The following is a 13,585-nucleotide window of genomic DNA, read 5'->3' as shown; positions in this document are numbered from 1 at the left end:
ATTCATAAATCAACTATGTATTATCTTGTGTCTTATTTGTATACTTATAAAGCTATCATGTGCTTGATTTAGGAAGGTGTAGGGCATGTGGAATTAACTATTTTTTATCCCTCACCTAGCATCTAAATTAGAAGAATTAAAGTAAATTGTCTTCTATAGAGGAATTTATGGTGAATAATGTCATTAAAGAAAGTAATAATAAAGTCCAATGCATGTTCACCTGAATCCTGTGGAATTCAAAGGGTAGAAGACTAAAAAGTCTTGTTAGTTGGTCCTATTGGCTTGCATGGGAATATTTTTTATGGTTTTTAGTCAATTCCAATATATTTTTTGCATTTTGAAAAGGTATTTGAAATTATGTTAAATCAGAAGCTAACACATATCACTAGTGACCTACCTTAAAGCCTTGGCTGCGTTCTTGGGTGCAATAGTACACAATATTATTGAAAAGCTACATCCAATTTGTGAGCATCTTCATCATTCTCTTCTTAATCATTTTCCTCATCTTCATTATCACTATGGTATGCTTTAGGTTGATCCTAATTATCAAATGTTCTTATATTGTAAAAGGTATTTTCTCCCTTTCTAAAGTTTTATCTCCAAAGGGTCTTCCTTCTTCAGTAAAGGGCCCATTTTGCCTATCAAAAAATTTCTTATATCTAGTATACAACATCTCTACTAATTATTTCTTTTTACTCCTGGTCCTTTTCTTTGGGGTCCACTCTAGAAATTATTTCACTTTGTGAATAGATCTCCTACCCTACATATACTTAATAGAGCAATGTCTACAACTTTCCTTTCTTTCAAAACAACAAGACTAGTCATTAATAAAACTTTACATAGAGTCACCACTTTTTTCAAGGAAATGTTTTGTATGTTAGGTCTTCTAGGTTCTCCCTCCAACAGAGTGCAACTTAAACAAAATTTCTCTTATGGTCTATGAAACTGAAAAACTATATGTAACTTCATAATATCAATTGTGAGAAACTCTCCCTAGCAAAGTCATTAATCTGTTAGTTCCTCAAATTGTTGGTTGGAAAACCTATGAGCCTTTCTTGCTCAATGTTGGGAAATCCAACACAATTTGGCCAACAACTAGGGTGTGAACTAAAAGACAAAACCCTCATCACTTTAGGAACTGCTAACCTCGGTGGTTATACCTAATGGATCTATTTGCTATGACTTGTACAGATTGTATTTATTGATGCTATTGGGATGGAAAGTAATTTCCAAGGAGGAACCAATGATGTGGGGCTATATAATTTATTGTATAGTATAATTTTTTTAAAGGTTCTTGAATAAGTATGATTTTAAGAATTGTATAGCATTTGAGTACGATAAAGAACTTCACAAACTTCAATTGATAATGTGCTTAATTGAAATTAATTTAGACCAAATCCTTGCTCTAAATGGGAATAATTAATTCAATCAAATATAGTTTTAGTATTATAAAAACTCTTCTAAGATGGTGTGTGCTAACCATCAATTACCAGACAAAGAACTTAAATACAAATCCAAGTTCAATTATTTTTAACTTCAGTCCTAGAAGACCAACTAAATAAACAAAGCTTGTAAATTTTAATTTATTGAAGGAATGTATTGAATTTAAATCTATCAATGACAATGTAAATGTAAGAGTACAATCTGTAAGAGAAAATTAATGATAATTGTGCATAATTTCTTGAGAGAAACTGAGTATTTAATTAAATTCAAAAAGGAGTACAATAGAGCGGTGGCTAATTGCAATATCCACTCAAAAAGGATTGCACTGATAGTTTGACCTTGTTGTCTTCCCTAATTAATAACTTTTTCTTTCTAATTTTAGTGGGTATGTGATATGATATATTTTTTGGGTCTTGGTACCTCTATAAAAATTGGAGAGGTGCAACAAAGCGTTATACCTTTTCAAAAATTGTTCAAGATAATTACAATCATTCATTAATATTTACAATGTTGATCAGAAAAGAAAATCTTCACGATCCTTAAGGGAGAAGGACACAAAACATATCAATCATGTCATTGATGTATGCTCATTCACCTAGTTGTTATATTCTCTCTACCAACATCTATGCAATTGTATCCCTATCCTTCTTAAGCTCAAGTTCATGGAAATCATTGATATATGTGTTGTAATTATTCTTGAGGTCCCAAACATATTTATACATGCTATTAACAATATCAAATTGGTCATCTTCCTCGATTGACAGGTCTCATTGTGTCACTAGTTTAAGATCCTAATTGACTTTGTATTCTGAATTGGCAACTCCATTCTTAACTTACAATTTGAAATTCTACACCTCAAATAAATTCACGATAGATTGGATCTTGAAAGTTTTCTTGTGAAAACAACATGTAATGAGGTCCTTAAATAAAATAGTAGAATTTAATAACCCATTAACTCAAAAATTTAATTGATGGCATTCCACATGTTTAGTTGTGTATGTACATCATTTAAGTCATATCTAATTAAAATTTTGTAAAATTTCTTTGTACTTGACAAGATTTTTCTAACAACGGTCATTTCACCTTTTCACATGCTTATTTGGCTCCTTTTTTTTAAAACTACGATGATCATTAATGCACTAAAAAATCCTTGTTACCATTTTGAGACATAGTTCAAACAAAGCCTACAATTTTGCAAAAATCGGCATTTTGCATCGTCCATATCACATGCTCCCCAAATTCTCAAAAATTTATATTTTGTAGGTCACAGCAATGCCCTCTATGAAATTTTGAAATCTTGCTACTTCACATTATGTCTTCTACTTTACCCAAAATTGTGATTTCACAAGGTCTATGGAAATCTTAGTCTAAAATAGCAATTAATCGCAATGTCAAACAATTTTAAACTGTCCTCTTTCAATTTGGCAAAAAATTTCCATTTTGTAATATTTTTTGGCTCGTATCCATGAAATTCTAATTTTAGTTGTTATGTATGTTCTTTATGCACACTCCTCTGAAATAGAAAAAATGAAGCCTCAATTTCAATTTATTTTTAAAATTTGAGGGTTCCACCACAAGGTTTGTACTATTTTCTTTCTAAAATTGAACCAAAATTAGTAGAAGAAGCATGTAATGATTGCAGTTGGATAGGACCAATGAAAGAAGAGCTAAATCACATTGATATGAATTAAACATGGTAACTTGTTTCTAGATTGAAAGAGAAGAGTAACATTGGAACTAAAAGGGTTTTTAGGAGTAATTTGGATGAGAATGGAAAATTTATAAGGAACAAAGATAGACTTGTTTGTAAAGGCTATTCTCAGATTAAAGATATGGATTTTTTTGAGACTTGTGCACTTGCTACATGGATGGAATCCATTAGAATGTTTTGGCATTTTCATCTTTTAGGAACTTCAAAGTATATTAAATGGGTGTCAAAATAGAATTTCTGAATCATGAGTTAAAGGAAGATATTTATATTGAAATACCTTAAGGTTTTAGATCTTAAATAGATTCAAATTTAGTTTACAGATTAGAGAAGGAGTTTTATGGATAAAGAAGACACCCATAGCTAGTATGAAAATTTAAATTGATATTTGATCAATTAGAAATTCAAGAAAGGTTGGGATGGTAACAACCTATACTTGAAAGTTGATATTGACATAATTTTTATTGTGGTTGTGTATGTTGAAGATATTATCTTTGTCCAAACAAAGATGATATGTGGAAGAATTTTTCTAATGATATGTGAAAATAGTTTGAGATATCTATGTGTGGAGAGTACAACATATTTCTTGGATTGTAAGTGAACTACAACAACAAAAAAAGTACCTATTTATTTCTCAATCCAAGTATGTGAAGGATATTTTGAAGAAATTTGTGTTAGAGCTCTCAAAATGAGTTAACACTCCTATTGTTATTGGTTGTAAGTTGACTAAAGCAAATGATTCATCGAATGTTGATGTGGGAAAGTAAAAATAGATAATTGGATTTTTTTTGTATTGAACATCATCTAGACTTGATATCATGTATGTTGTTTGTTTGGTAGCTAGATCTCAATGAGAATTGAAAGAATCACATGTTATTCTTGAGAAAAGGATCTTAAAGCATCTAAAAGGGACTGAGGATTATGGTTTGTGGTACTCAAAAGGATCATATTTTAAACTAACAACATAGATGGATGTTGATTGGACAAGATCTTTGGATGAATGAGAGATACTAGTAGAGGAGAATTCTTTATTAGTTCTCAGTTCATTGCTTGGGAAATCAAGAAACTTAAGATTTTGCAATAATTTTTACTATTGAATTAGAATATATTGCAACATCCTGTTATTTTACATAGGTATTATGGATGAAGGAAACTTGAATACTATTGGGACCAACTTTTCTAAACCAATTATGATAATGTGTGATAATACAATTTTTATTAGTGTGTCAAATAGCCCTCTAATACATTGCAGAATGAAGCACATTGACATCACTTCATCAAAGAGAAGGTTGAAGTAGGAGGAGTTAGATTGCAGTATGTACCCAAAGAGGAGCATATAGCAGACATATTTACTAAAGCTTTGTGAAAAGATACTTTTGAGTATCTTCAGGGGAAGTTGGGAATTCTTCCCCTTTTTATGGTCACTACTGAGCTTGGTGTGTGCATTGATCAAGTTTTTTCCTACTTTACATTTTTATAGATCATTATTGGGGAGACTTCCTCACATTAGGAGTAGTATTTCATAGTAAGGGGAATAATTTTGTTCATACTATTCCTGTCCCTTTATCATTATTTTCCAAGGTGGAGAATTTTGAATATTTTTGATGATGTAGATTTTTTAATGTAGAGTTGCATAGTTCCAATGATTTTCTTTCTTTTATTTATTATTGATGAATGTTTTCATTAATGACAATGAGAAAATTGTTGGAATGTGAGTTTTATGTTTGTTATTTTAGGATTTAATTGATGTCAACGTGGTTTTAATTAGTGTCAACATCCTTATCTTGATATTTGGTATTTTGGTTGTGCATCATTAGTTGTAAACTAAATGATTATTAATAATTTTATGGTGTATATGTTGGATATGTATTAATTATATTTCTCACTAATAGTATATTCTTCATATGTTGTTCATGAAAATTGGTTGAGCATTAATTGTAATTATATTTCATGCCTCAATGGTTGTCTGGACCGTCTTCATGGTTGCATGGAGCTTATATTTTGGATTGATCCTTTGAAAAGCATGTTGATTATTTCAGTCCCAAAAGTTTCCTAGCACATTCATCATATCTTTTGAAAACAAAGATCATGATAGTGTTAGGATTAACCGTAGACAATAATAATAGATACATGCAAATATAGCCAATATTAGAAAATAATAAATTGCACAAGAGAGAATACAAGACACAAAGATTTAACATGGTTCACCCAATCCCTAGGCTACATCCACCAATAGCAAGTCCAATATTATTATTATCCATTGATTACAATCCACAATCCCTTATAGCTCAATACTTCTGCAAGAAGCTACAATATCACTATATATTGTGAAATTCCTAACCCTAAGCCATTTTATACAAGATTTTACTACTTACCAAATAGGGCTAGAATAAGTCATCAAATAGAAAAAATAGCAATTGATTCCTTTTACAATATAAGGTCATTTTTGGCTTTAGGGGCATTGCCCCTTGACCCCACCCTATACTTCAATAGGGAGCACACTTGGGGCACTGCACCCCTCAAAATTTTTTTGGAATTTCTCCACTGCTACCTCTACTGGTATTAACTTTTCCCATATATCATTCTCAAAAATATCTAAACAAGCATCACTATAATGTTTCTCAGCTTCCAAAATTTTCTATTGGGCTTGATCCTTGAATCTATGAATCTCTACATGTAATGTCTCCATTACTTTATTGCTTATTGGCAACCTCTTCAATCCAATCATCAATCTTGTCTAACTCCTCAACTATATGTACACATGTACACCCATCAGCATCTGATACCTTTGGCCTTTAATTGCTTGTAATGCTTGCAAATCCTTGCCCCATGTATATATCTCATCCATCAAACCAAAATCTTGATTCAAAATGGCTACTAGCCTATCCACATTCTACTGCATGACATGTAACAGCTTCAGATTTCCCTGAATAATCTACACACCCTTTTCCTCAAAAATTTCTTTCCATTTCTAACAAGCTCTCAAAAATGGGTCCAACTATACCGCACCCCTATCTCTTCTTTCAATTGTTGTGTTTAAAGTCTCGTCAAGGTTTGTGGGATCTAGGAGACCAACAACTTCGCTTAGATATCCCTTTAGGATTTCATTTTATCCCCGAAGTGTTATTAATTCTAGCCCATCCTATTCTAAGCTCATGAATACCTCCTTCATTCCTATTGTAACCATTAACTTAGCGGTATCCAAGGTAGGCTTCCCAAGCATGACTTCCCTGATCTGATAATCTCATGGAGTAAATTCTTCAACATTTGAATGCGGAGGAGGGAGAGCCGCATGAGAAAATAAATTATGGCTTTGATCATTCATAATGAAGGCTAATTCATGTGCATCTTTTGGAGGTGATTCAGGCTTTATCAGCACTTCAATTAATTCCATTCTATCTTCCTCCTTGGTGGTGAATTGTTGTTTCTTATTTATTATGACTTATTTTCTCAGCCACCTTGGGATATGCTCCAATAAAGATTTACCTTTTGAGGATGAAGGAGTCTACTCAATGAGGTATGATGATTGTATAATTTCAAAGGCTTCCTCCACATGTTCCCTATACCATCTCTTAGCTTGATGATAAGTCAATCTGATAAATTGATCTGCCCTGGGTAGATGGAACACCTTCTCTATATTGTTAGGTTAGAGATCCAAGATGATCTCTCCAGTTATGCTTTTGACAACCCTTTCTTTGGGAACATATTTCTCTACTAGTGTCATGATTAATTTTGAGGACTATACTGAAACTAGATGCGATGTTGCGTTAACCAGTCTGGGTCTAATCAAAGTGGAAACCATTAGTGATCTCTCCGTGGGTTTATTGCACAATGCTAGGAATGTGCCCAAATGTGTGTGACCTAACTTAGTGTCCCAAATTTTTGAATACTCATCCTGAAATTGTGATTTCGTCGGCACACCCTGAAACTTGAATATCGTTGACTTTGGAACTATCATCTCAGTAAGGGAGAAGATGAAGACACCATCAAATGTATACAAAAGATGTTCATCAGTCTAAAATTGAAGCAAAATCGATAAATTACACCCTAGTACTGACACAAACCAAAACCTAGAAACTAGACTACCCTGAAAACATGAAAAACCTAACTTAAACCTTTTTTACAAAAAAAGGGCGCACCTGGCGCACTTGACAGGTGCATCCAGTTTCATTATGGGTGTGCAGCAGCACACCTTATAGGGTGTTCCGATGCACACCTTATGATCATGCTAACAAAAGTTTAAGTTTTTTAGAGGTGTGCAGCAACGCATCTATATAGGTGTTAGACTAAGTTTTTTAAGTTTTTCATTTTAAGATTTAAGGCAAAGGAGGTGTGCCTTAGCACACTTGGGTAGGTGCACTGATGTGCACCCCCTTTTGATGATTTATTATCTCTACGTGCAAGGGAAAGGTAGGATGCACACCTCGGGAGGTGTGGCACTGCAATTGAGAGTCTTGGAGCAAGGAGAATGAAGAAGGCAAGTGAGATAGGAAGGAGAAGGCAGGGGGTTATATAGCCCCACACACCCTTGGTGCTGCACAAGTGTGTTGCTATGCAAATGCACATCACTTAGGGATGATGCATTTTCTTTGAGTTTTGAAGAAATAGCACACCTAATGAGGTGTGCTGGTGCACCTTTCTTTTTTGCAAAAAAGGTCTTCTTCCTCCATAATTCTATTTTTTGATTTCTCAGTTTTCCAATCAGGACTCGCACTTGACCAACAACTCTAAAAAAGACTCGGACCCCAGACTAGGGATTCGAAAAGTCAGAAAAATAAAGTAGGGGGTCCACTAGAAATGGGGTGTGCATTGTGAAACCATAGTAGGTACCTTGATGATTAGAACTTACTAGAAAGAACTTACACAACCTTCTTGGTCACAAAGGGTAACCCTATCACTCAAAAAATTGACCCAAAGAAAGGAAATAATAACCAAATAAAGAGAAAGAAGAAAAAAATCATAAACCTTGACATAAAAGACAACCAATAAAAGACAAAAAAAATAAAGTAAACGCTACCTAGCATGAGGAAGACAAAATGACCGAAAAACTAGCACAAATGAGAAGCTTCTAAGCACAAAATCAAGTAGAATCATTAGTTAAAGGTTGTTTTGATCTCTTTATAGACTCGAGTTCAAGGAAATGCAAAATATATTCAAAGGTAAAATGAGCAAACAATGGACTTCTATAGCCCTTCTAACCCTTTAGTCTAATGTCAACCCAATCCTAGTTGAGAGATTGGGGCATTGGGTTATTAGGGTATCAGGGACCTTTGATTAGTCTTGAACCCTCACATGCTTGATCCTCGGTTACGGACCAATTTAGACTCAAACACTCATGGCTTCATCCCTTTAGGGTTTTAGTGAAGTAAGTCCCCCTTACACCCATGCAAGCTCGGAGCTAGACTTCTACATTTGGATAAATTACCCAAAACAAGGAAAAGAGAATAATAGAAAGAAATGGGGGAAAACAAAAGACATAACCCTAATCATTCAAATGTTGAAAATGTGTGGCAATTTCTAAGATGATAGTATATTATTTGTGTTGAATCAACCACATTTCATCTAGTCTAAAGTATAAACTATTATAGTATTACCTGCCTCCTTCCTAGTGATTATGTATAATGCTTATGAGTATTCTTTATAATCATACATTATGTCCACATGAGTATTCACTATTATGTGTTATAATCTTTTTATCTGAATTATATTTTCTCTTACTCACTCAATGTAATAATATTTAAAAAATAAGAATATAAATACTCTAGCATTCAAGATGGGCAAATAACAAAATAAATATAATTTCTAAAAACTTAAAATAATAATAATAAATGAAAGATACCGTTTAATACAAATTAGGTAAAGCATAATTATAAACAATTTTAGAAAAATGAAATGCACTTTAAAATGTAGTGCCACTTTACCTACCAATATAAAATGTAATACACCTGTTGAAAAGAAGAAAAGAAAAGATCCATACACCATCCTTCTATTGGAGGGGTCAGCTTTTCTTAATTAACAAAGAGGTGTTGAAGATGTTGGATTCCGGGTCCATTTCTGCAGGAGTGCAATTAGAGAGAAAGAGGACCAAACGCTCGCTTTTCGCTATCTCCTCCCTACAACACACGCATGAGTAGAAGAAGTTACATTTCATCACCCAACTTTAGAAATAAATTATATTCAGCACCCATGTGACCCAAACTCAGTTATTTCAGTATAAAATCCCAACCATCTTCTCATCTATAACATTGTCTCGTTTCCTCCCGCTTTTCAAGCCTTCTGACCAATGCCAAGAAGTTTCTGATCATCATATAAACTAGTCCTTGGAGAATGGTCCTGTTTGAAACTTGTTATTAAATAGCTTCTATTTTGCTTCCTTACTTCCAAGCCATTGTCTTGTTTGTTGAGCTCCTTTGACATAACTAACATTGTTTTCTTGTTTGTCAATATGTGTTCATCTTCATAGTTCATAGTTCATAGTTCATCTTCCTTCCAAGCTATGTCTTATGTTTTGCAACCATAGGTTTAGATAGTTAGAGATAGGCTTCAGAGTTCATCTTGATTTTGTTCATTATTGTTTCTAAAATTGATTGTGTTGGAGTTTTTACAACATTTCAGATTACACTAAGTGATTCTCTTAAGGCTCTCAGTTTTTCTACAATTGATTAGATAAAGCTTTTGCAGATTGATTGAGCTGTGTAGCTTTGAATCTGGATCCCATTGTGTTAACTACTCTGTAGCATTAACTTTATAAAAACCTCTCCAAGATGTAAATCAGGGCTTTTTCTCTTTACTTAGTATCCTCTACTCAAAAAAAAAAAAAACAGCATTAAGGGTTCAAAATGAACCATAGAATCTAGAAATCCATTTGTGACCTTATAATTTCCTTGGGTGTGTTGGTTGTAGTAATGGGTGACTCTGGAAATGAAACCCCAGCTGAATCTGCACCACCAACACCAGGGACTCCAGGTGCACCACTTTTTGGTGTGAGGGTGGATAGAGTTCCCAATGGAAAGAGGACTCTTCTCAATGGTTGCAATTCATGTTTGTCCATCGAATCATGGGTTGAAGAAAGGGTCTTCTCAGACTTGCCTGCTGCATTGCCCTCCGTTTCTCTTGCAAGAAAGGTATGCTACTTGGGTTTTTAGGCATTGCACTACATACTTCATCATTATCTATCTTTTGAGTTTTCATCTCCTTCGTGTTCTTGTTCTAACTCAATTGTATTTGCTCATTTTTTCAGTTGGGTATTCTTATTTGTTGCATGATTGCCCCTAGATTCATTCCCAATGCTGACCCATTTGCAGGCAATCAGCTTAGTGGCTATGTAGCCATGGATTTTGTTGGTTATACGAATGGGAATTTAGTTTATTTTTCTTAAAAGTTGTAAAACATCACATGCAAAAAACGAAATTCATAGCTGGATAGCCACTAGCATCAGTTTAACTTGCAATCTTGTATGAAAATGTCAAGTAAAAAGGTTGATCATTATACTTGTACAGAAGACCTTATTCAATAGTTTGCCGGTTGCTGTTGAGGATAGTGTTGTAAGACTTAAATGCTGGTTTCATGTCAAAACATCGTTCCCACAATCCAATGCCATTATTGTCACCCATCCACACATTATTGCCACTTTGTCGAAATGATCAATCAGTCCCATAAATGAATGATCCTGCATTGAATAACAACCTCTTAATTATGCTGACTATACTTGTAGCTTCACATTTAGTTGCAGTGTGGAGCGTGGGACCAAGTGTTGACATTGATGTCACCATCCTTCTCTTTCTTTCCTCACTTTCTATGCTTTGATTAAAAAACTTACTGTAAGGATTACAAGTGCTTTCAGAAAAATCTAGAAAAGGTCTGATGGTACTCATACCTGTCTTTTTAGTTTCAATATTTCACTCTTGACCTTTATGCTAACAAGAAAATTGTAAGCCAAAATAGATTAAAGTAATGCTTTCTGTACCATTGCAACTAATAGTAGCCACGTAGTTACTTTTTCACTGTTTGCTTGTTTTGTTTGTTTCAAGTAGTGATCATAATGCCTTTTTCAGTGAATGGTTTTGTATCATTCTGTCATCTGATATGGAAGTCTTAATCTATAATGATATCTCATCGGTTAAGAGTCAAAAGTTGATAGTTATCCAAACCATCTTGAATTCCTTGTATCATGCAATTCTTTCTTATTTGTATTTTAACACTGTCTACCATTAATTCTTAGGCTCTAATAATAGATATTACATAGGGATATAAAATTATTTACCATTTACAATTATGTTTTATTGAATTACTGTGTGCTTGGACTTTGAAGGTTGCAGCAGAATTCGTTGGGACCTTCATGCTCATATTCGCTGGGGCTGCAACAGCCATTGTGAATGAAAAAACGGGTGGTTCTGTGACATTGATAGGCCTTGCAGCTACAGGAGGCTTAGCTGTTATGATAATAATATTATCAACTGGTCACATATCTGGAGCTCACCTCAATCCTTCACTCACCATATCATTTGCAGCTCTTCGCCAGTTTCCTTGGATTCAGGTTAGAAACCAAATTCTTCAATTTCTTGTGTTATGGAAGATTTTATATATATCATGTTCAAAGTACAAATCTTTGATACTTTCATTAAGAACTGAGGATAATATAATTTATCCCAACGAAAAAACAATTTTGGATATGCATAAAAGATCATTCTATATGATTTTTTGATCAGGTTCCAGCTTACATTGGAGCACAGATTCTTGCATCCATTTGTGCATCATATGCACTAAAATTAATATTTCATCCATTTTTGAGCGGCGGAGTTACAGTTCCCTCCGGTAGCTACATTCAGAGCTTTGCTTTGGAGTTCATCATCACGTTCAATCTCATGTTCGTTGTCACTGCCGTGGCTACAGACACTCGTGCAGTAAGTATTATGTAGAGATGAAAATTTCACCTTCTGTAATTTAAAATTTAGAATTTTCTTATTTAATAGTATGTTTATCAATAATTTGAATCATTGCGATAGTAGATCATGTAGTTGTTTGAGTTATAGATATGTCTTATGTTTCATGAATAATGGCTTATGTTTCACTTCTGTAAATATTGTGTAAGAGTAAGAGTGCTAAGTGTTTCATTCATTCTCATAAGAAATAGATTAGCAAGAACCAATATTCATAAAAAATAAGTCATTAAATTGTATCTTAATAACAATATCACAATTTAACTTATAAAAAACATCTGTTATCTATCAATTTAAATCATATTTCACTAAAAAAATTATATTATATTATTTGAACGATCATATCCATTGAGAAACTCTTAATTAGTATCAACTACGATTGCTAGATAGACTGAAAAACGTTTGTTTTCAGTAAACTAGTTTACTGGGTTCCGAAGCAGTTTGTTGGGTGGTATCTTATTAATTTATCACAAGTTCCAAGAATCTTCCGCGTTTCTGTTAAGTTTTTCAACTTTTGGCAGTGGTTTATGACATACATGGCAGGTTATGGTCAGATTCTATTTCTATTTTAAAAAATTCATTTTTTTATGATCCATGCTGCAGGTGGGTGAACTGGCAGGAATAGCAGTGGGTGCTACAGTCATGCTCAACATACTTGTTGCAGGGTAAGCTCATAATTTAATCATGAATTGCTATTCAAATTTACAATCTTGATTCCACATTCATATTGGGTTTTGATAAAACTTTCTTGTTGGGTTTTTGGCAGAACAACTTCTGGAGCTTCCATGAATCCTGTTAGAACACTGGGGCCTGCAATTGCAGCACACAACTACAAAGGTGTATGGATATATATTATAGCACCAGTATTGGGAGCATTAACAGGAGCTGCTGCCTACACAGCTGTTCGGCTCAAAGGGGAAGATAACCAAGGAAGGCCTACTAGAAGCTTCAGAAGGTGATCTCATATGTATATGAAGCTTATCATGACATCATTAAAACCCAATAAACTTATCATTGAATAAACTATTAAACACCCATCTCAACTATTCTCATATGTATATTGTAAGAAAAAGTGTGCCACTTTGGGAAAACATCTCATGTTTTCCACCAAATCTGTTATATAAATAAATAGAAGAAACTCCAATACAATTGTCGGTGTCACCCATTTGGCATACAATTTGTGATGTATCGTTGTCTGTCTACATAAATATAAAGTTTACTGATCCTCCTGGGATTTTTTATTGGTATCCGATGTAAAGAAACTATTTCTCTGCATTTTGATTAATATTTTGGTCAAGAAATTTGGTATGAGGCCCTCAAGGCAACTTAGTACATTATAATATGCACTAACATGTGGAGCATGGGCTATTTTTGAATAAGAGAAAAAGTAACCTGGAGGCACGGCGTTATGTAAGGATTTCACTGAATTTAATTGACATTGAGCAAAGCCCAGTGGGCGAGAATCCTTCTCGTGAATCATGTTTTGGTGGAATCA

The 13,585-nt window shown here is 33.8% G+C and overlaps 1 protein-coding gene across 1 annotated transcript; it reads left to right on the top strand.

Moving 5' to 3' along the window:
* The first annotated feature begins 9,098 nt into the window (after positions 1-9,098).
* On the top strand, positions 9,099-13,251 carry LOC149534237 (aquaporin NIP3-1-like). Its single transcript, XM_089803911.1, has 5 exons — positions 9,099-10,275; positions 11,463-11,687; positions 11,860-12,054; positions 12,694-12,755; positions 12,857-13,251. Exons 1-5 carry the CDS (start codon positions 10,057-10,059, stop codon positions 13,047-13,049), a joined length of 894 nt encoding a protein of 297 aa, XP_089660037.1. The 5' UTR covers positions 9,099-10,056; the 3' UTR covers positions 13,050-13,251.
* Positions 13,252-13,585: the final 334 nt, after the last annotated feature.

This window comes from Cupressus sempervirens, chromosome 10 (genome assembly GCF_028749045.1).
Source record: "Cupressus sempervirens isolate cs-2001-9-10 chromosome 10, ASM2874904v1, whole genome shotgun sequence".
NCBI lineage: Eukaryota > Viridiplantae > Streptophyta > Pinopsida > Cupressales > Cupressaceae > Cupressus > Cupressus sempervirens.
The sequence above is the reverse complement of the archived record's forward strand: the minus strand, read 5'-3'. Positions and strand labels throughout refer to the sequence as shown.

What these genes read in the sequence shown, in the direction of transcription:
- LOC149534237 (XM_089803911.1), top strand. Translation starts at nt 10,057, where the DNA reads ATGGGTGACTCTGGAAATGAAACCCCAGCTGAATCTGCACCACCAACA. An exon ending in CCGTTTCTCTTGCAAGAAAG is followed by an intron (nt 10,276 to 11,462) that starts GTATGCTACTTG and finishes TGGACTTTGAAG; the next exon opens with GTTGCAGCAGAATTCGTTGG. An exon ending in TGGCTACAGACACTCGTGCA is followed by an intron (nt 12,055 to 12,693) that starts GTAAGTATTATG and finishes TCCATGCTGCAG; the next exon opens with GTGGGTGAACTGGCAGGAAT.